We start from the raw sequence: 13,962 nt of genomic DNA, 5'->3' as shown, positions 1-13,962 counted from the left end.
TCCTTGATGGTGGGTCAGGCTTTATTACATGTTTGGTCTAAAATTAATTAAAAGTTGAGATTCTGATGGAATTGAAAGTTGTGGATTATAATTTTCTTGCAATGTGATGGTTTTAATCGATAATCATCTGTATTAAATCAGCAACAAATACATATGCAACTCGACAACAGCAACAACAACATCAGCAACAACAATCTTTTATCTGTGCCCTTTAGCTTTGCACACAGCTGCATAAGAAACTTAGAATTAGCAAATGCTGTTCGAGCTAAGTGGCTGGGCCCCGGGGGAAAAAGGAAAAAAAATGAAAATCGGGAAGAACTAGAACATACACGTAAGCAAGAACACAAACAGACACTAACAAACAATAAATAAATGAATACGTAATTAAAAGAGCTGTGGACTTATTGGGGTAATATATCAAACACGAAATACCGTATTTGACCACATTTCCGAACGTGGAGAAGGGAAAATACAAAGTGGCCGGAGCGGCTTATTTTGACAAACTTCGAGGTGTTTGAAAATTTGGGTCAAACACTGTCTTGACCGTTTGAAATATCTTCTCAGTCGAATTCAAAACGACCCCATGTATTATTCTCTATTGATTCCGTCAGTTAGTAGATTACAATATACCACCCACAGAATAATTCTCTTCTACAAGGGCTCTGCTACTCCTGGTCTATCCTCGACGTTTTACACAACGCTTCCTTCATCCTTTCTAATATGATTCAAGGTATGACTAGACAGACAAATAGCTTGTTTTGCTATGATCTGCTCAAAGGTGAACTTATGGTTTGACAATTTCTTTCTCCAGCTTATTTCTCGGTAAAATCTATTTGAAGGACCCACCTTTACACAAAGGGATAAATAAATTTGAAACAAAAGAAAATAAAAAGAACCCTGCCATTAAACTAGAGTCACCACTTTTCTCGTGTTTAAAATTCCTATTTTGTGGGAATTGATCTACCGTAATATTCGAAGATTTCACCAAAGGAAATTCTGGAAATCATAATTTAATTCAAGTAAACACTGACAAACTCATTTGCTCGGGCTGTTGAATGCTATTATTTAACAAAAAAACATGATTGAAAAACTCTATTTCATCAGTGTTAATTAAATTTTACGCCAGCTTGGAACTAAAACCTTTGAAAATTTAAAAGTAGCGTGCTCAAAACTCAGTATCAATTATTTCCCTAAGAAGCCACCTTAGATTAAGAATTTTAGTGGTATAGTGAAGAACACTTCTACTGCCAGTACTGGTTCAATTTGTAATTGACAAAGAACCCCCAACATTTTTTAAATGAGTACATTACAGAAAACACAAGTCATGAATAGAGCATTTCCTATTTGTCAGTGATTAAAAATTCATGATGTCAGATTGACTTTAAATAAAAAAATGTACACATTTAACTTTACAAGACAATCACGACAGCGTCGTGCAAGAAATTAAAGAAATCGCTTATTGAAGTTGCTGAGGCAAATGTTTTGTCAGGTGTAAATTAAAAATTACATCTCGCAATTCTATTGGAAGTTGTAGAATGTTTTTCTTCTGATGGGAAGTTTTTATTCTAACCTGCTGTCTTACAAACAGTAAAAGCTCTAACTCTGAGTACATCTGTCATACCGCGGGCCGAGCGACAAGACACAAGTGATGGTTCCGCTAGGATGGCAATGACTCGCCACTTGAAGACCGACTAAACTGAACTCAATCGCGAAAGAACACTAAATTAAAACGTCTTTCAGTTAGGTACCAGGCCAGTTCAAAGGAACTATCATGTACAAAACGATTATTGTAATTTTATTTGCTGCCATATTCGAGTCATTGATCATCATTGCTGGCAACATTTTCACCATATTCGTCTTTTGGAAGAATCGCAACAGACTCAAGCGAACTTCCTTTCTTCTTATAAACTTAGCTGTTGCTGATCTGCTTGCTGGATTCGCAGCACTGTTATCGTTAGGAGTTTTCAAAATCCCTGGATATTTTGAAGACAGAAACTCCCAAACCGCTCACAATACAAATATTTCGATCGCTTTCCAAATAACTTTTTCTTTTGCGTCAGTATTTCTCCTCGCACTCATTTCTCTGGAACGTGCATATGCCCTGATTTGGCCGCTCCGCCATCGAGTAGCAAGTACAAAAGGCTACCTTTACGGTGTTACATTTGGGTGGATAACTGCAATAGTTTGCGGGGTATTGGTTTTGCTAGCCGTACACGATATACTGGATTTTGCACACTGGGTACTTGCCATCGGTTGTGTCTTGGTTTTGTTTCTGGTCACAATCTGTGCGTCTTACATGGTGATCCGAACAAGACTTAACTCAAGAGCTCCCACCATAGACGGCGCCAATAACAGACAAAATGAACAGCAACAGAACGCGAAACTCTCTAGGACTCTGTTTATTGTGATAACTGCATCTCTCTTTTTTTGGGTTCCAAGTATTGTAGTTTACTGTACTTATTATTTCTGTAACCAATGTGTTCCAGTTCTTGTATTTCATTTTTTTAACCTTTTTAGTTTGGCTAATTCTCTCGTAAATCCTATTATTTACAGTTTTAGAATTCCCATGTTTAAGAAAATATTTAAAAGAACAAAGCTCTGCAAGAGGTCAAAACGATATGCAGTTAATTATATGGGTTGATATTTTAGTGCTTAGAGAAAGAAACAGAAAGGTGGATAACAAGCAACGTCAGAAATGTTCCGTGAGACAGGAAGAGGCAAAATTTGTTAGGTTTTCCACCTTTTTGTTGGTGAGAGTCTGAAGGTTTCTAAATCACCATTCTGGATATTTAAAGACTCGAGGGCATGGTGCCTTATCAAATTATAAAGAAATCGCTCCTCTCAGAACTAAAGATGAGATGGGTACCTTGAATTCGTAATATGGTGTAGATACTGCAGTGCAATTGTGTGGTTCATTTTGAAACAGCCATGCAGTCTTCTGTAATCATAACGCAAAACTTCTTTGCTCTATTAAAATGAGATTTCATGAGAAACAATAGTTATTGTGAATGAATAATGATTTCTTATTAATCTCTGTGTAAAAAGTAATATATGTCCATACGTTTTTTCAATTGTAAAATATTTAAATGACAATTGCGATGGCTCCATGACACGGACCCATTTTCTGGTTTGTGGATCAGGTTTTAATATAAGTTTGGTCTGTAATTGATTAAGAAGTGAGATTCTAAGTTGACAGTTGTAGATAACAATTTTCTTGTAATGTAAAGGTTTTAATTGATAACCATATGTAATATATCAGTAACAAATACGTATGCAACACAACAACAACAACAACAACAACAACAACAACAACAACGACATCAACAATGGTTTATCCGTTCCCTGTAGATTTGCACACAGGTGCGTAAGAAAAATAAATTGATCAAGATTTGATAGTCAGTGCAGATATGAGAGAGCATATAATACCAGGTATGCTGCAAATCAAAACTTCTTTAAGCCATCAGTACGTACTAATTATGGTGTATCTACATTTAAATTCTCCGCGATAAAAATGTGGGAATCTGTCCCACCAGAACTTAAACGTTTTCCATACATGCTCTTCAAAAAGCGGTATAAGAGATTCCTACTGACTACTCAAAACTGGCCATAGTTTAACTGTAAGATACTACTGTACAATATTCAGGAAATTGTTTTTCCTTTATTTTAGCTTGCATTTATTTATGTATGTCTTTCTTCTTTTATATATGATAATAATATCGTCTTTAATGTAAATATTAATTTAAATTAACTTAGCATGCGGCCAACGCCAACTTATATCTACATGACAGTGACCAACTCGAAAGCTCATTGGCTACTTTGGTCACTGTACACAATTAAATATTGTTTCTTTTAGTTAATTTCTATCTGTATTTATTTTTCCTATATCATTGTAAACCATCTTACGTTAAGTTGTTTTTTTTTTTCTCTTAATAGTGTGCGATAATAAAAATCTGAAAAACTGAAAACTGAAACTGAAGCACAGCCACTAAGAAATAGCAAATGCTAGTCGAACTAAATGGCTGGGCCCTGAGGGAAAAAGGTAAAAAAATAGAAAATCGGTAAGAAGTAGAACATACACCAAAACAAGAATACAAACAGAAACAAAAAATAAATAAATAATTTTTAAAGGACTGCAGACTGATTGACGAAATATATCAACACGAAAGTCCGTGTTTGACCAAATTTCCAGACACCGAGAAGGGAGTTGAAAATTCAGCGCGTAGCGGAGTATTTTTGACGAACCTTGAAGGTTTTAGAAAAGTGGACAAACGCTGTTTTGAACGTTTGAAATATCTTCTCAATCAGATTTAGAACTAAAGAGAAAGAAAATCGTAAAAATTTATTCTAATTAAGATCAAGTATTCAAACACCGTCACAGTCCTGATCTTCTAGAACAAAGCTCTGCAAGATCATGCAGGAGATATACAGTTAATATATGGAGCCGATATTTAGCAGAACTGCTTAAGGAAAGAAACGGAAAGGTGGGTCCCAAGCAAAGTTGACAAAAATGTTCTGTGAAACACGAAAAGGCCAAATATTTCGAAAATGTTTGCCGTATAGGTGCGAGACGACTGCCCCTGTCGATTTCTAAATCGTACTCTGAATATTTATTTGAAAAGAAAGACTCGATGGCAAGGTGCTTGTCAAATTGAGAAAGGAAATGATGAAGGTGACACAGGAGCCTTTAATTCCTAATAAGGCCTAGATATTGCGGTGCATTTTGTTGCTCATTTTGAAACAGTGACGCAGTCTTCTGTAATCATAGCGAAAAGCGTTTTAGCTGTTTTAAAATGAAATTTTGTGGGAAACATTGATTATAGCTTGAAAATCTATTTGACTGAACGACTTTTACACAGAGGAAAAAGAAATAAATTTGAAGCAAAAGAAAAAACTGACAGTGCACTACAAAACCATGGTTTTTCGGGTTCAAAATTCTCATCTCACCGGAATTGCTGTACTGTATTTTTTTTGAAGATTTTAATACAGGAAATTCTAGAAATAATAATTGAATTCACGTAAGCACTGAGAAAATTATTTTTTTTACGCAGTATAAAAGCTTTTATTAAAACAAAGATTATTATAAAACCCCAGTTCATTATTGGTAATTAAATTTTACAGCAGCTTGCAGCTAAAATCAAGGTGAAAACTAATTTTCAAAATATAACAGTTTAGGGCTCTATAAACTCAATATCAATGATTTCTTTACGAAGCCACCTTAGTTTAATAATTTAGCTGTACTACGAATGTCCTCAAGCGAGGAAGACTTCGACCACCAGAAATTGCTCAATTTTTAATTAACAAACAACCCCCAACAGTAATTTAGATGAGTAATTAGAGAAATGAAATCGTGAATAGAGTATTCCTGTTGTATATATTAAAAAGCACAAGCTCTAGCACAATAAATACATCTGTAGAACAGCGGACCGAGCAACGTCACAACTGATAATGCCACTTTGAAGACCAACCAAACTGAACTCAATCGCGAAAGAACACTGGAAAAACTTTCAGTTAAGTACCAGCCCAGGTCAAAGGAACTATCATGTACAATGCTGCTGTTATTGCGTTTTTATTTGTTGCCATACTCGAGTCCTTGATCATCATTGTTGGCAACATTTTCACCATACTCGAGTTTCGGAAGCATCGCAACAGACTCAAGTACAGGTTACATACATTATGCTTGAAAATTTGAGCATTATGCTTTTGAGCGTCTATCTCAAAAAACAATAGCATTATGCCTGAAAATATGCTCGAGAAGCAGCATCATGCTCGACTGATCTTGGTTATATTTGACGCCCTTTTCCATATCTGCAGACAAAAAATACCTCCATAAGTCCGAAACACAACATTTTATTGCATCAATTACAACTTTACAAGCAGGCAGTAACCAACAAATAAGGCTCAAAAGCACTCAAAATGTCTCATTTCAATGGGATACACTCTCCGATCAGTTCGTTAGCGGGTAGAGGCCTTGAAAGTAGCAATCAAGACTTTGAATATGTTAAATTCTTACTAAAAGCACTTGAAAGTGAAATTTTTTCATTACAGTTATGGAAATATTAATCATTATTATTATTATTGTTATTATTATTGTTATTGTTATTGTTATCCTCTTTATGCTGAAAAAAATGATGCCTATTACGCCGGCATTATGCTCGATGCTCCGACTATAGCATTATACTCAAAATTATGCCGGCATAATGTATTTTACCCTGGCTGTAACTGGAACTATTATTGAATAGGATGAAAAAAGCGCAAACAGCAGCCTGAATTTCATTGTGATTGGTTCAATACACAATTAACCTTTCAGAATCAAATCAAAGTGTTTACGGTTTTCTGAGTTTTACAGTAATCACGAAATCGATTATATACATTTTAAATCCACTGTCCAAATTCCTGAGTCCATACATTTCCATCTTTTATTGAGAGGCGACAATTTCCGGTCCAGGGATCATTTACGGTACAAACTGGGGATCATTTGTGGGCCTGTAAGAATCTGATATTGGGATATAAAGCCCAAGTAAACGCTCTTGGAACGCCTAGTTACTAAACTAACAGTAAGCCTCATCACGGTTTTCGACGCCAGGCAGGCAAAGCGGTCAGTTTCCCATACATTTGTCTATAATTTTTTTTCCCGCGAACCGTGTCTACCCAGCCAAATTTACAGACAAATGTAAGGAAATTAGAAAAATTCACTGAGCGTCTTCTAGTCAAGCATCATCCTTCAAACGTGGAGAATATGATCTTCTACCTAGTATTTAAACGTTGCGATTGACAAATGGTGTAAAATTCAATATTTGAAAAAGTTATTTACCATCGATCGGATTCCCATACAAACACTGTAATTTCTGACCGCTTTGTCTACCCATCAAGATGGGGTCGAAAACCGTAATAAGGCCTATTGTCAAAACTGTGGACTAGTATTTGTACAACTGTTTGACTTACAAAAACAAATACAGGAAATCTCTTTTTCTTATTCCATGCTATTCGAACGTGTCGTTTCAAGAACATTCGTAGGAAGGCAAATCTAAGACTAACTTAACAAACATTACTTTTCAGTACTTGTATCTAAGTACTTGTATCCCATTCAAACAACACTGAAAACAATTACACTTCATTGGAAGACATGATGAACAGTACATCGGATACGCACGGACTCGCAATTAGTCAAGCTAATCTTGGCGGCTCAGTCTAAACGAGAAAAATTATTCAAATTTTAAAATAATTCATATAATAATAGGAAGCGAAAGAAGGAGAAATTGCAATATTATAAACGAGTAAAGTTTTTTTTTTACAATGAATTTTCGAAAACTAAAATTCAAAATTTCCAACAAGATTTTCAATATTACTTGTTATATGTATTTGTTTTGGATTTCACGTTTAAGATGATTTAAAATTTAGTGTACTATAGTTCTTTCCAAATCTTTTTGCAATTTCCCAAAGGTGATATTTGCCTCGATATGCGACAAATTTCTGACCGAAGCAGAGAAGCTGCCTCCTCACCAAGCGTCTTTGAATCTGGGAGCGCGGTGCTTGATGGTTAGCAGGCCCATAACTTCGTGCGCACCGCGCTCAAAACAACGAGGGACGCCTGGGGACGAGATAGAACATTTCGTTGCTTTCTCAATCAAGTTTCAAGGCGTATAATTAATTAATTCCATATTTCTTTGATTGTTTGCAGAGTTTCACTCGTTTAAATGTTTCCTTGAACATGGGAATTTTAAAACTGTAAATGATAGGATTTACGAGAGAATTGGCCAAACGAAACAAGGTAGAAATGTGATACACAAGTAATGAAACACAATCGGAACACAGATACCGAGTGGAGTGAACCACTAAACTTGGAACCCAAAAGAGAAGAGATGCAGTTATCATAATAAACAGAGTCCTTGAGAGTTTCGCATTCTGCTGCGGTTCACTTTGTCTGTTATGAGCGCCATCTATAGCAGGAACTCTGCAGTTAAGTCTTGTTCGGATTGCCACATAAGACACACAGATCGTGACCAAACATAAAACCTTGGCACTACCGATTACAACTTTCCAGTATGCGAAATCCAATATGTCGATAGCAGTCAGCAAAGTCAATGCCCCGGCAAATATTGCAGCTATCCAGGCTAAAGTGGCACTGTAAATGTAGCCTTTTGTGCTTGCTACTCGATGGTGGAGCGGCCAAATCAAAGCATATGCACGTTCTAGAGAGATAAGTGTGAGGAATAATACTGACGCAAAACCAAAAGTTATTTGAAAAGCGATCGAAATATTTGCATTGCGAGCACTGTTGAAGTTTTCGTCTACTAAATGCCCGGGAATACTAAAAGCTCCTATCGATATTGGTTCTGTGAATCCAACAAACAGATCGGCAACAGCTAAGTTTATAACAAGAAGGAAAGTTCGCCTGAGGCTGTTGCGATTCTTCCAGAACACGAATAAGGTGAAAATATTGCCAACAATGATGATGAAGGACTCGAGTATGGCAGCAAATAAAACCACAATAATAGCAGTATTGTTCATGATTGTTCCTTTGAACTGGCCTGGTACTCAACTTAAAGTTTTTCCACAGTTCTTTTATGATCGAGTTCAGTTTAGCCGGTCTTCAAAGTGGCAAGCCATTGCTATCCTATCGGAAGAATCAGTTGTGGCGTGTCTCTTAGCCTGCTACATGTACATTACACAGTGCTAGGGCTTGAACTGTCTATAATTCAACAGGATGAATAAAAACCTCCCATCAGAAAACCAATCTTAGACCACCAATGATATTGCGAGTTGCAATTTTTAATTAACATCTGACAAAACATTTTGTCTACAGCAAGGTCACTTTGCGATTTCTTTTCCTAAACCAAGCTGTTATGATTGTCTTGTAAAAGTAAATATGGACATGGCGTACTTTTAATACTTAACGAATAGGAAATGCTCTATTCATGACACGATGTATTTACTCCAACATACTAATCTAAATCGAGGTTGGGTGCTGACAAATTTAGCCTATAGAAGTGTTTCTCGCTCGAAGGCATTCGTGGCACAACTGAAACCGTTAATTTAAGGCTGCTCTATAAGCCGGATATCCTTTATTCTGGGTTTAAACTTGCTAGTGTTTATATTTTAGATTAAAGCTCGTTTTCGCCTCCGTTTTTGCTCTCTGCCGCTATCACTCAGATTTAATCAGCAAAGATGACAGAAATATTTGCAATCTTTTCCGTTAAAATAGCGACTTTTAATAGGGCTTTTAAATTGTCCAAACAAAAGTGTTTCTCAGTTTTTACGTCAGTTAAATCATGATTTCTTGATCTACTTTGTAAAGATCTTTGAAAACTGCGAGAATGGCGCGAGAAGAGTTTTAAACGCGAAGAAAGTAGGGGTTGTATGTGCTGGCCGTTTTCTTTTGAGGGGGTGGGGATGTAAATAAACATGTCCGTGAGATAGATTTTAGTGAGAAAAGAGTTCCAATTTAATTAAATAGTTATATTTATCCTTAAGTGGTAAACTGACGTCATAAATGACCGGGAAAACACTTACCTCTTTCTTTAAGCCCCCTTAGATTACTATCCAATACAATGCCTACTATACAATATTACAAATGCATTACTTGCAATAATTTTACAATACAGCACTAACTAAAATTCAGCCATTTACATTATACTTACAGTACATTGCTACATTATTTATAATTACTTGATGTATATTAAATAACAATAAATTAGTTACTTTCTTCGAACGTCTAGTTAAATTATAAGTAAATTAAGAGACAATATTGGCAGAAAAGAGGTAGACAGGGTATTGAAGTTGGCTGGTTAAGTCAGGAAAAAAGGGTTATGCCATAACTTCAAGAGGAGATTTTGTGACTTAGAGAAAAGGACATTGCGCTATTTGCCATTGTTATTCAAGTAGCTTTTCTTTGAAATTCCTATATGTTACTTTGGGCTTCTTCTGTAAACATTTGCAAGGGTAAATATATTGTTTTAAAACAATAATGAAAAGGTTTTGTCTGTGTCTTGGCTGATCGGTTCATTGATTTAGATAGCCGGGGGATGTCGTTGAAGGTTATTTGTTTATTCGAGTGAGTAATATTGATGTTATTTTCGTGATTGAACCAAGTGATATGGCTATACTTGATATGGCTTTCGAGTAAAAGGCTGTTGTTGCGGTGCAGTCTAAAAAAGTATGTTCTATGGAGTCCGGCTGGAGGCAAAAAACGCACGCTTCATCTTCAACTAGTCGGAATTTGAAGAGCTCCTTTTTCGTCACTGTTATTTTGTCCAGTAACAAACGAGCATTGTCTTTATTTGTTATTCTTTGATGAAAGAAAGGGTGATGTCATATTTCATAGCTTTTCCTCGACATGCAATATATTTTTGACCGTCGCGTAGCAGCTGCCTCGTCACCAGACGTCTTTTGAACGCGGTGCTTGATGGTTAGCAACTGGCCAATGACTCCATGCACACCTCACTCAATTCAACGAGGGACGCCTGGGGACGAGGCAAAGCATCTTCAATCAAATTTCAAGGCGTACAACTTATTTCATATTTCTTTGTCTGCCTGCGGAGTTTCACTCGTTTGAATGTTTCCCTGAACATGGGAATTCTAAAACTGTAAATGATAGGATTTACGAGAGAATTAGCCAAACGAAAGAGGTTAAAGATTTGAAAAACAAGTAATGGAACACACTTGGAACAGACAACATTAGTGAAGTAAACAGCTAAACTTGGAATCCAAAAGAGAAGAGATGCAGTTATCATAATAAACAGAATCCTAGAGAGTTTCGCGTTCTGTTGAGCTTCATTTTGTCTGTTATGAGCGCAATCTATGGGAGGTACTCTGCATTTAAGTCTTGTTCGGATTACCAGATAAGACGCACAGATCGTGACCAAACATAAAACCTTAGCACAACCGACTGAAATTATCCAATAGGTGTAATCCAATATGTCGTACAGAGCTAGCAAAGTCAATGTCCCAGCAAGTATTGCAGCTAACCACGCGAAAAAAGCACCATAAATGTAGAATTTTGTACTTGCTACTCGATGACGGAGCGGCCAAATCAAAGCACATGCTCGTTCCAGAGAGATGAGCGCGAGAAAAAATACTGACGCATAAGAAAAAGATATTTCAAAGGCGGTCCAAATATTTGTATTGTGAGCACTGTTGAAGCTTGTTTCCTGAAAATGCCCAGGGATGTTAAAAGCTCCTAACGATATTATTTCTGTGAATCCAACAAACAGGTCAGCAACAGCTAAGTTGATAAGAAGAAAGAAAGTTCGCTTGGGTCTGTTGCGATTCTTCCAAAAGACGAATATGGTGAAAATGTTGCCAACAATGATGATGAAGGACTCGAGTATGGCAGCAAATAGAACTGCAATAACAGCAGCATTGTACATAATAGATCCTTTGGACTGGCCTCGTGATTGAGTGCAGTTTGACCGGTTTTAAAAGTGGCAAGTTATTGCCATCTCAGTGGAAACATAAGTTTTGCCGCCCCTCAGCCCACTATATGAGAGATGTATTCAGTGTTAGAGCTGGCTTGTAATTGTACTGTTTATAATACAACAGGATGAAATATTAATTACCCATCAGAAGGAAAGCAATATATAATTTCCAATAGAATTGCGAGTTGTTATTTTTAATTTACACCTGACAAAATATTTTGCCCACAGAAAGATCAATAAGTTATCTTTTCCTATACTCAGCTGTTGTGTTTGTCATAGACAGGTAAATATAAGGTGTACTGTTAACATTGATCACTGGCAAATACGTGATACTTTATTCACGGTATACATTATCTCTACGGTAGTCATCTAAATTATAGTGGGGGGAGAGTGGGGGGTTCAATGTTAATTACAAATTGAACGAGTTCTTTCAGTCGAAGTCTTTCTCTATTGAAGACATTCGTGGCACAACTAAAATTATTAAACTATAGGGTGGCTCCTTAAAGAAATCGTTGATACTGAGTTTGGAGCGCCCTAGTGTTATAATTTCAAAGCTTTGGTTTCCCCTTGGTTTTAGCTACAAGCTGCTGTAAAATTCGATTACCAATAATTCAATGGTGTTTTACAATCATCATTTTCTTAAAAAATAAAAGCTTTCAACTACGCAAAGAAATAATTTTCTCAGTGATTGCGTGAATTCAATTATGATATTAAAATCTTCAAAAAATTTATACAGTACAACAATTCCGGTGAAATGAGCAGTTTGAACACGTAAAAATAGGATTTGTAGTGCGCCGGCAGTTTTTTTCTTTTGCTTGAAATTTGTTTCTTTTCCCTCTGCGTAAAAGTAGTTCCGTCAAATAGATTTTCACTGTAATCAATGTTTCTAATAAAATCTCATCAGTTTAATAGAGTTAAAACGTTTTGCGTTATGATTACAGAAGACTGCGTTGCTAAGAACTACAAAACTGCACTGCAGTATCTAAACCGCATTAGAAATTCGAGAGGCTGCAGGCCACACATAGGTGTACTGGCAAACTTTAAATACTTGGCCTCTTTCTGTTTTACAGAACATTAATTTCTGACACCTTTTCTTGCTACGACTTTTCCGTTTCTTTCCCTAAGCAATTCTACTAATATATCAACCAATATAATTAACTGTACATGATTGTTTTGACCTCTTACACAGCTTTGTTCTTTTAAATATTTCCTTAAACATGGGGATTCTAAAACTGTAAATGATAGGGTTTAAAAGAGAATTAGCCATACGAAAGTTGTTAAAAATGTAAGTCAAAAGTAACGGAACACACGTAGAACAGAGATAATGAGCGTAGTAAACTATACGATACCTGGAATCCAAAAGACAAGAGCTGCAGTTATCACAATAAATAGAGTCCTAGAAAAATTCGCTTTCCGTTGCGACTAATTTCGCTTGTTATAGATGGTGTCTATGACAACCACTCTGCAGTCAAGTCTTGTTCGGATTGCCAGATAAGACACGCAGATTGCGACCAAACGTGAAACCAAGGCACCGCCGAATGCAACTATCCATTATGAGAAATCCATATATATCGTATCAAGCTAGCAAAGTGAATGCCCCGGCAAATATTGCTGCTGCCCAGGCAAACGTAGCAGCACAAATGAAGCTTTTAGCACTTGCTACTCGATGGCGGAGAGGCCAAATCAAAGCATATGCACGTTCTAGAGAGATGAGTGTAAGGTATAAAACTGACGCAAATCCAAGTTACTTGATAAGCTGTTGAAATCTCTCCATAAGGAATGTTGTTGATGACTGGTTTTTCAAGATACCGAGGAAAATGGAAAGTTCCTAACGCTATTGGTTCTATGAATCCAACAAGCAGACCAGCAACAGCGGGTCAGTTTCAATGATCAGTTTACTTTCCAACGTGTTTTTTTCTTTATTTGGCAATTTCCCGAGACAGGGTGATATTTGCCTTGATATGCGATACATTTCTGACCCCTGCAAAGAGGCTCACTCGTCACCAGGCACCTCTGCAGCCGAGAACGCGGTGCTTAATGGTTAACAACAGGCCCATAACTCCATGCGCACCGCGCTAAAACCAACTCTGGTTTAAAGTACGCAGGAAGCGGTAGAGCACGAAAGACGTGTAGGGGGAAACCCCAGACGTAGTCGAGTGTTTCTTCCTACCTTTTGACAATCTAGGTAGAATTGCCTGGGGCGAGTTGCTGTCTTAGATTTCAGAGCGGAAAAACGTAATAACCATGTGCCAGTTTTGGGCGCGCACGAGGCGCCAAGTTTGAAAAAATAGCGTGAATTTCGTCGATCGTGCAAAACAAGTTACCAAGACTTTCCCAATTTTCCAGGTAAGAAGCGACATTTCCACGTCACGCGCTAATGGATAGCTGGTGTGTTGTTTTCGTGGGAAATAATTTTTTTTCGGACAAAATTAAAGGAGCTAGAGAAAGTTTAAGAACCATTTATTTCCCCACGGTATACAATAAATTTGGGTGCTGAGACACATTTTTTCCAGAAACCCTCTTTATGTGTTTCATCCATATAAGTGCA

At 36.8% G+C, this 13,962-nt stretch overlaps 3 protein-coding genes across 3 annotated transcripts; 1 reads left to right on the top strand and 2 right to left on the bottom strand.

Moving 5' to 3' along the window:
- The first annotated feature begins 720 nt into the window (after positions 1-720).
- LOC145487752 (adenosine receptor A3-like) lies at positions 721-2,641 on the top strand. Its single transcript, XM_081466570.1, has 2 exons — positions 721-789; positions 1,745-2,641. The coding sequence occupies exons 1-2, from the start codon at positions 721-723 to the stop codon at positions 2,639-2,641; spliced, it is 966 nt and encodes a 321-aa protein (XP_081322696.1).
- A 4,600-nt stretch (positions 2,642-7,241) lies between these two features.
- On the bottom strand, positions 7,242-9,645 carry LOC145487751 (adenosine receptor A3-like). The gene is made up of 3 exons (XM_081466569.1): positions 9,639-9,645; positions 9,511-9,552; positions 7,242-8,528 (listed from the first exon to the last, which is right to left on the bottom strand). The coding sequence occupies exons 1-3, from the start codon at positions 9,643-9,645 to the stop codon at positions 7,645-7,647; spliced, it is 933 nt and encodes a 310-aa protein (XP_081322695.1). The 3' UTR covers positions 7,242-7,644.
- A 109-nt stretch (positions 9,646-9,754) lies between these two features.
- Positions 9,755-11,405, bottom strand: LOC145487750 (trace amine-associated receptor 5-like; the record flags this gene model as incomplete). Its single annotated transcript, XM_081466567.1, has 1 exon — positions 9,755-11,405. A coding segment is annotated over one exon (912 nt), but the record flags the coding sequence as incomplete, so codon positions are not given.
- Positions 11,406-13,962: the final 2,557 nt, after the last annotated feature.

This window comes from Orbicella franksi, chromosome 5 (assembly GCF_964199315.1).
Source record: "Orbicella franksi chromosome 5, jaOrbFran1.1, whole genome shotgun sequence".
NCBI classification, from domain to species: Eukaryota; Metazoa; Cnidaria; class Anthozoa; order Scleractinia; family Merulinidae; genus Orbicella; species Orbicella franksi.
The sequence above is the reverse complement of the archived record's forward strand: the minus strand, read 5'-3'. Positions and strand labels throughout refer to the sequence as shown.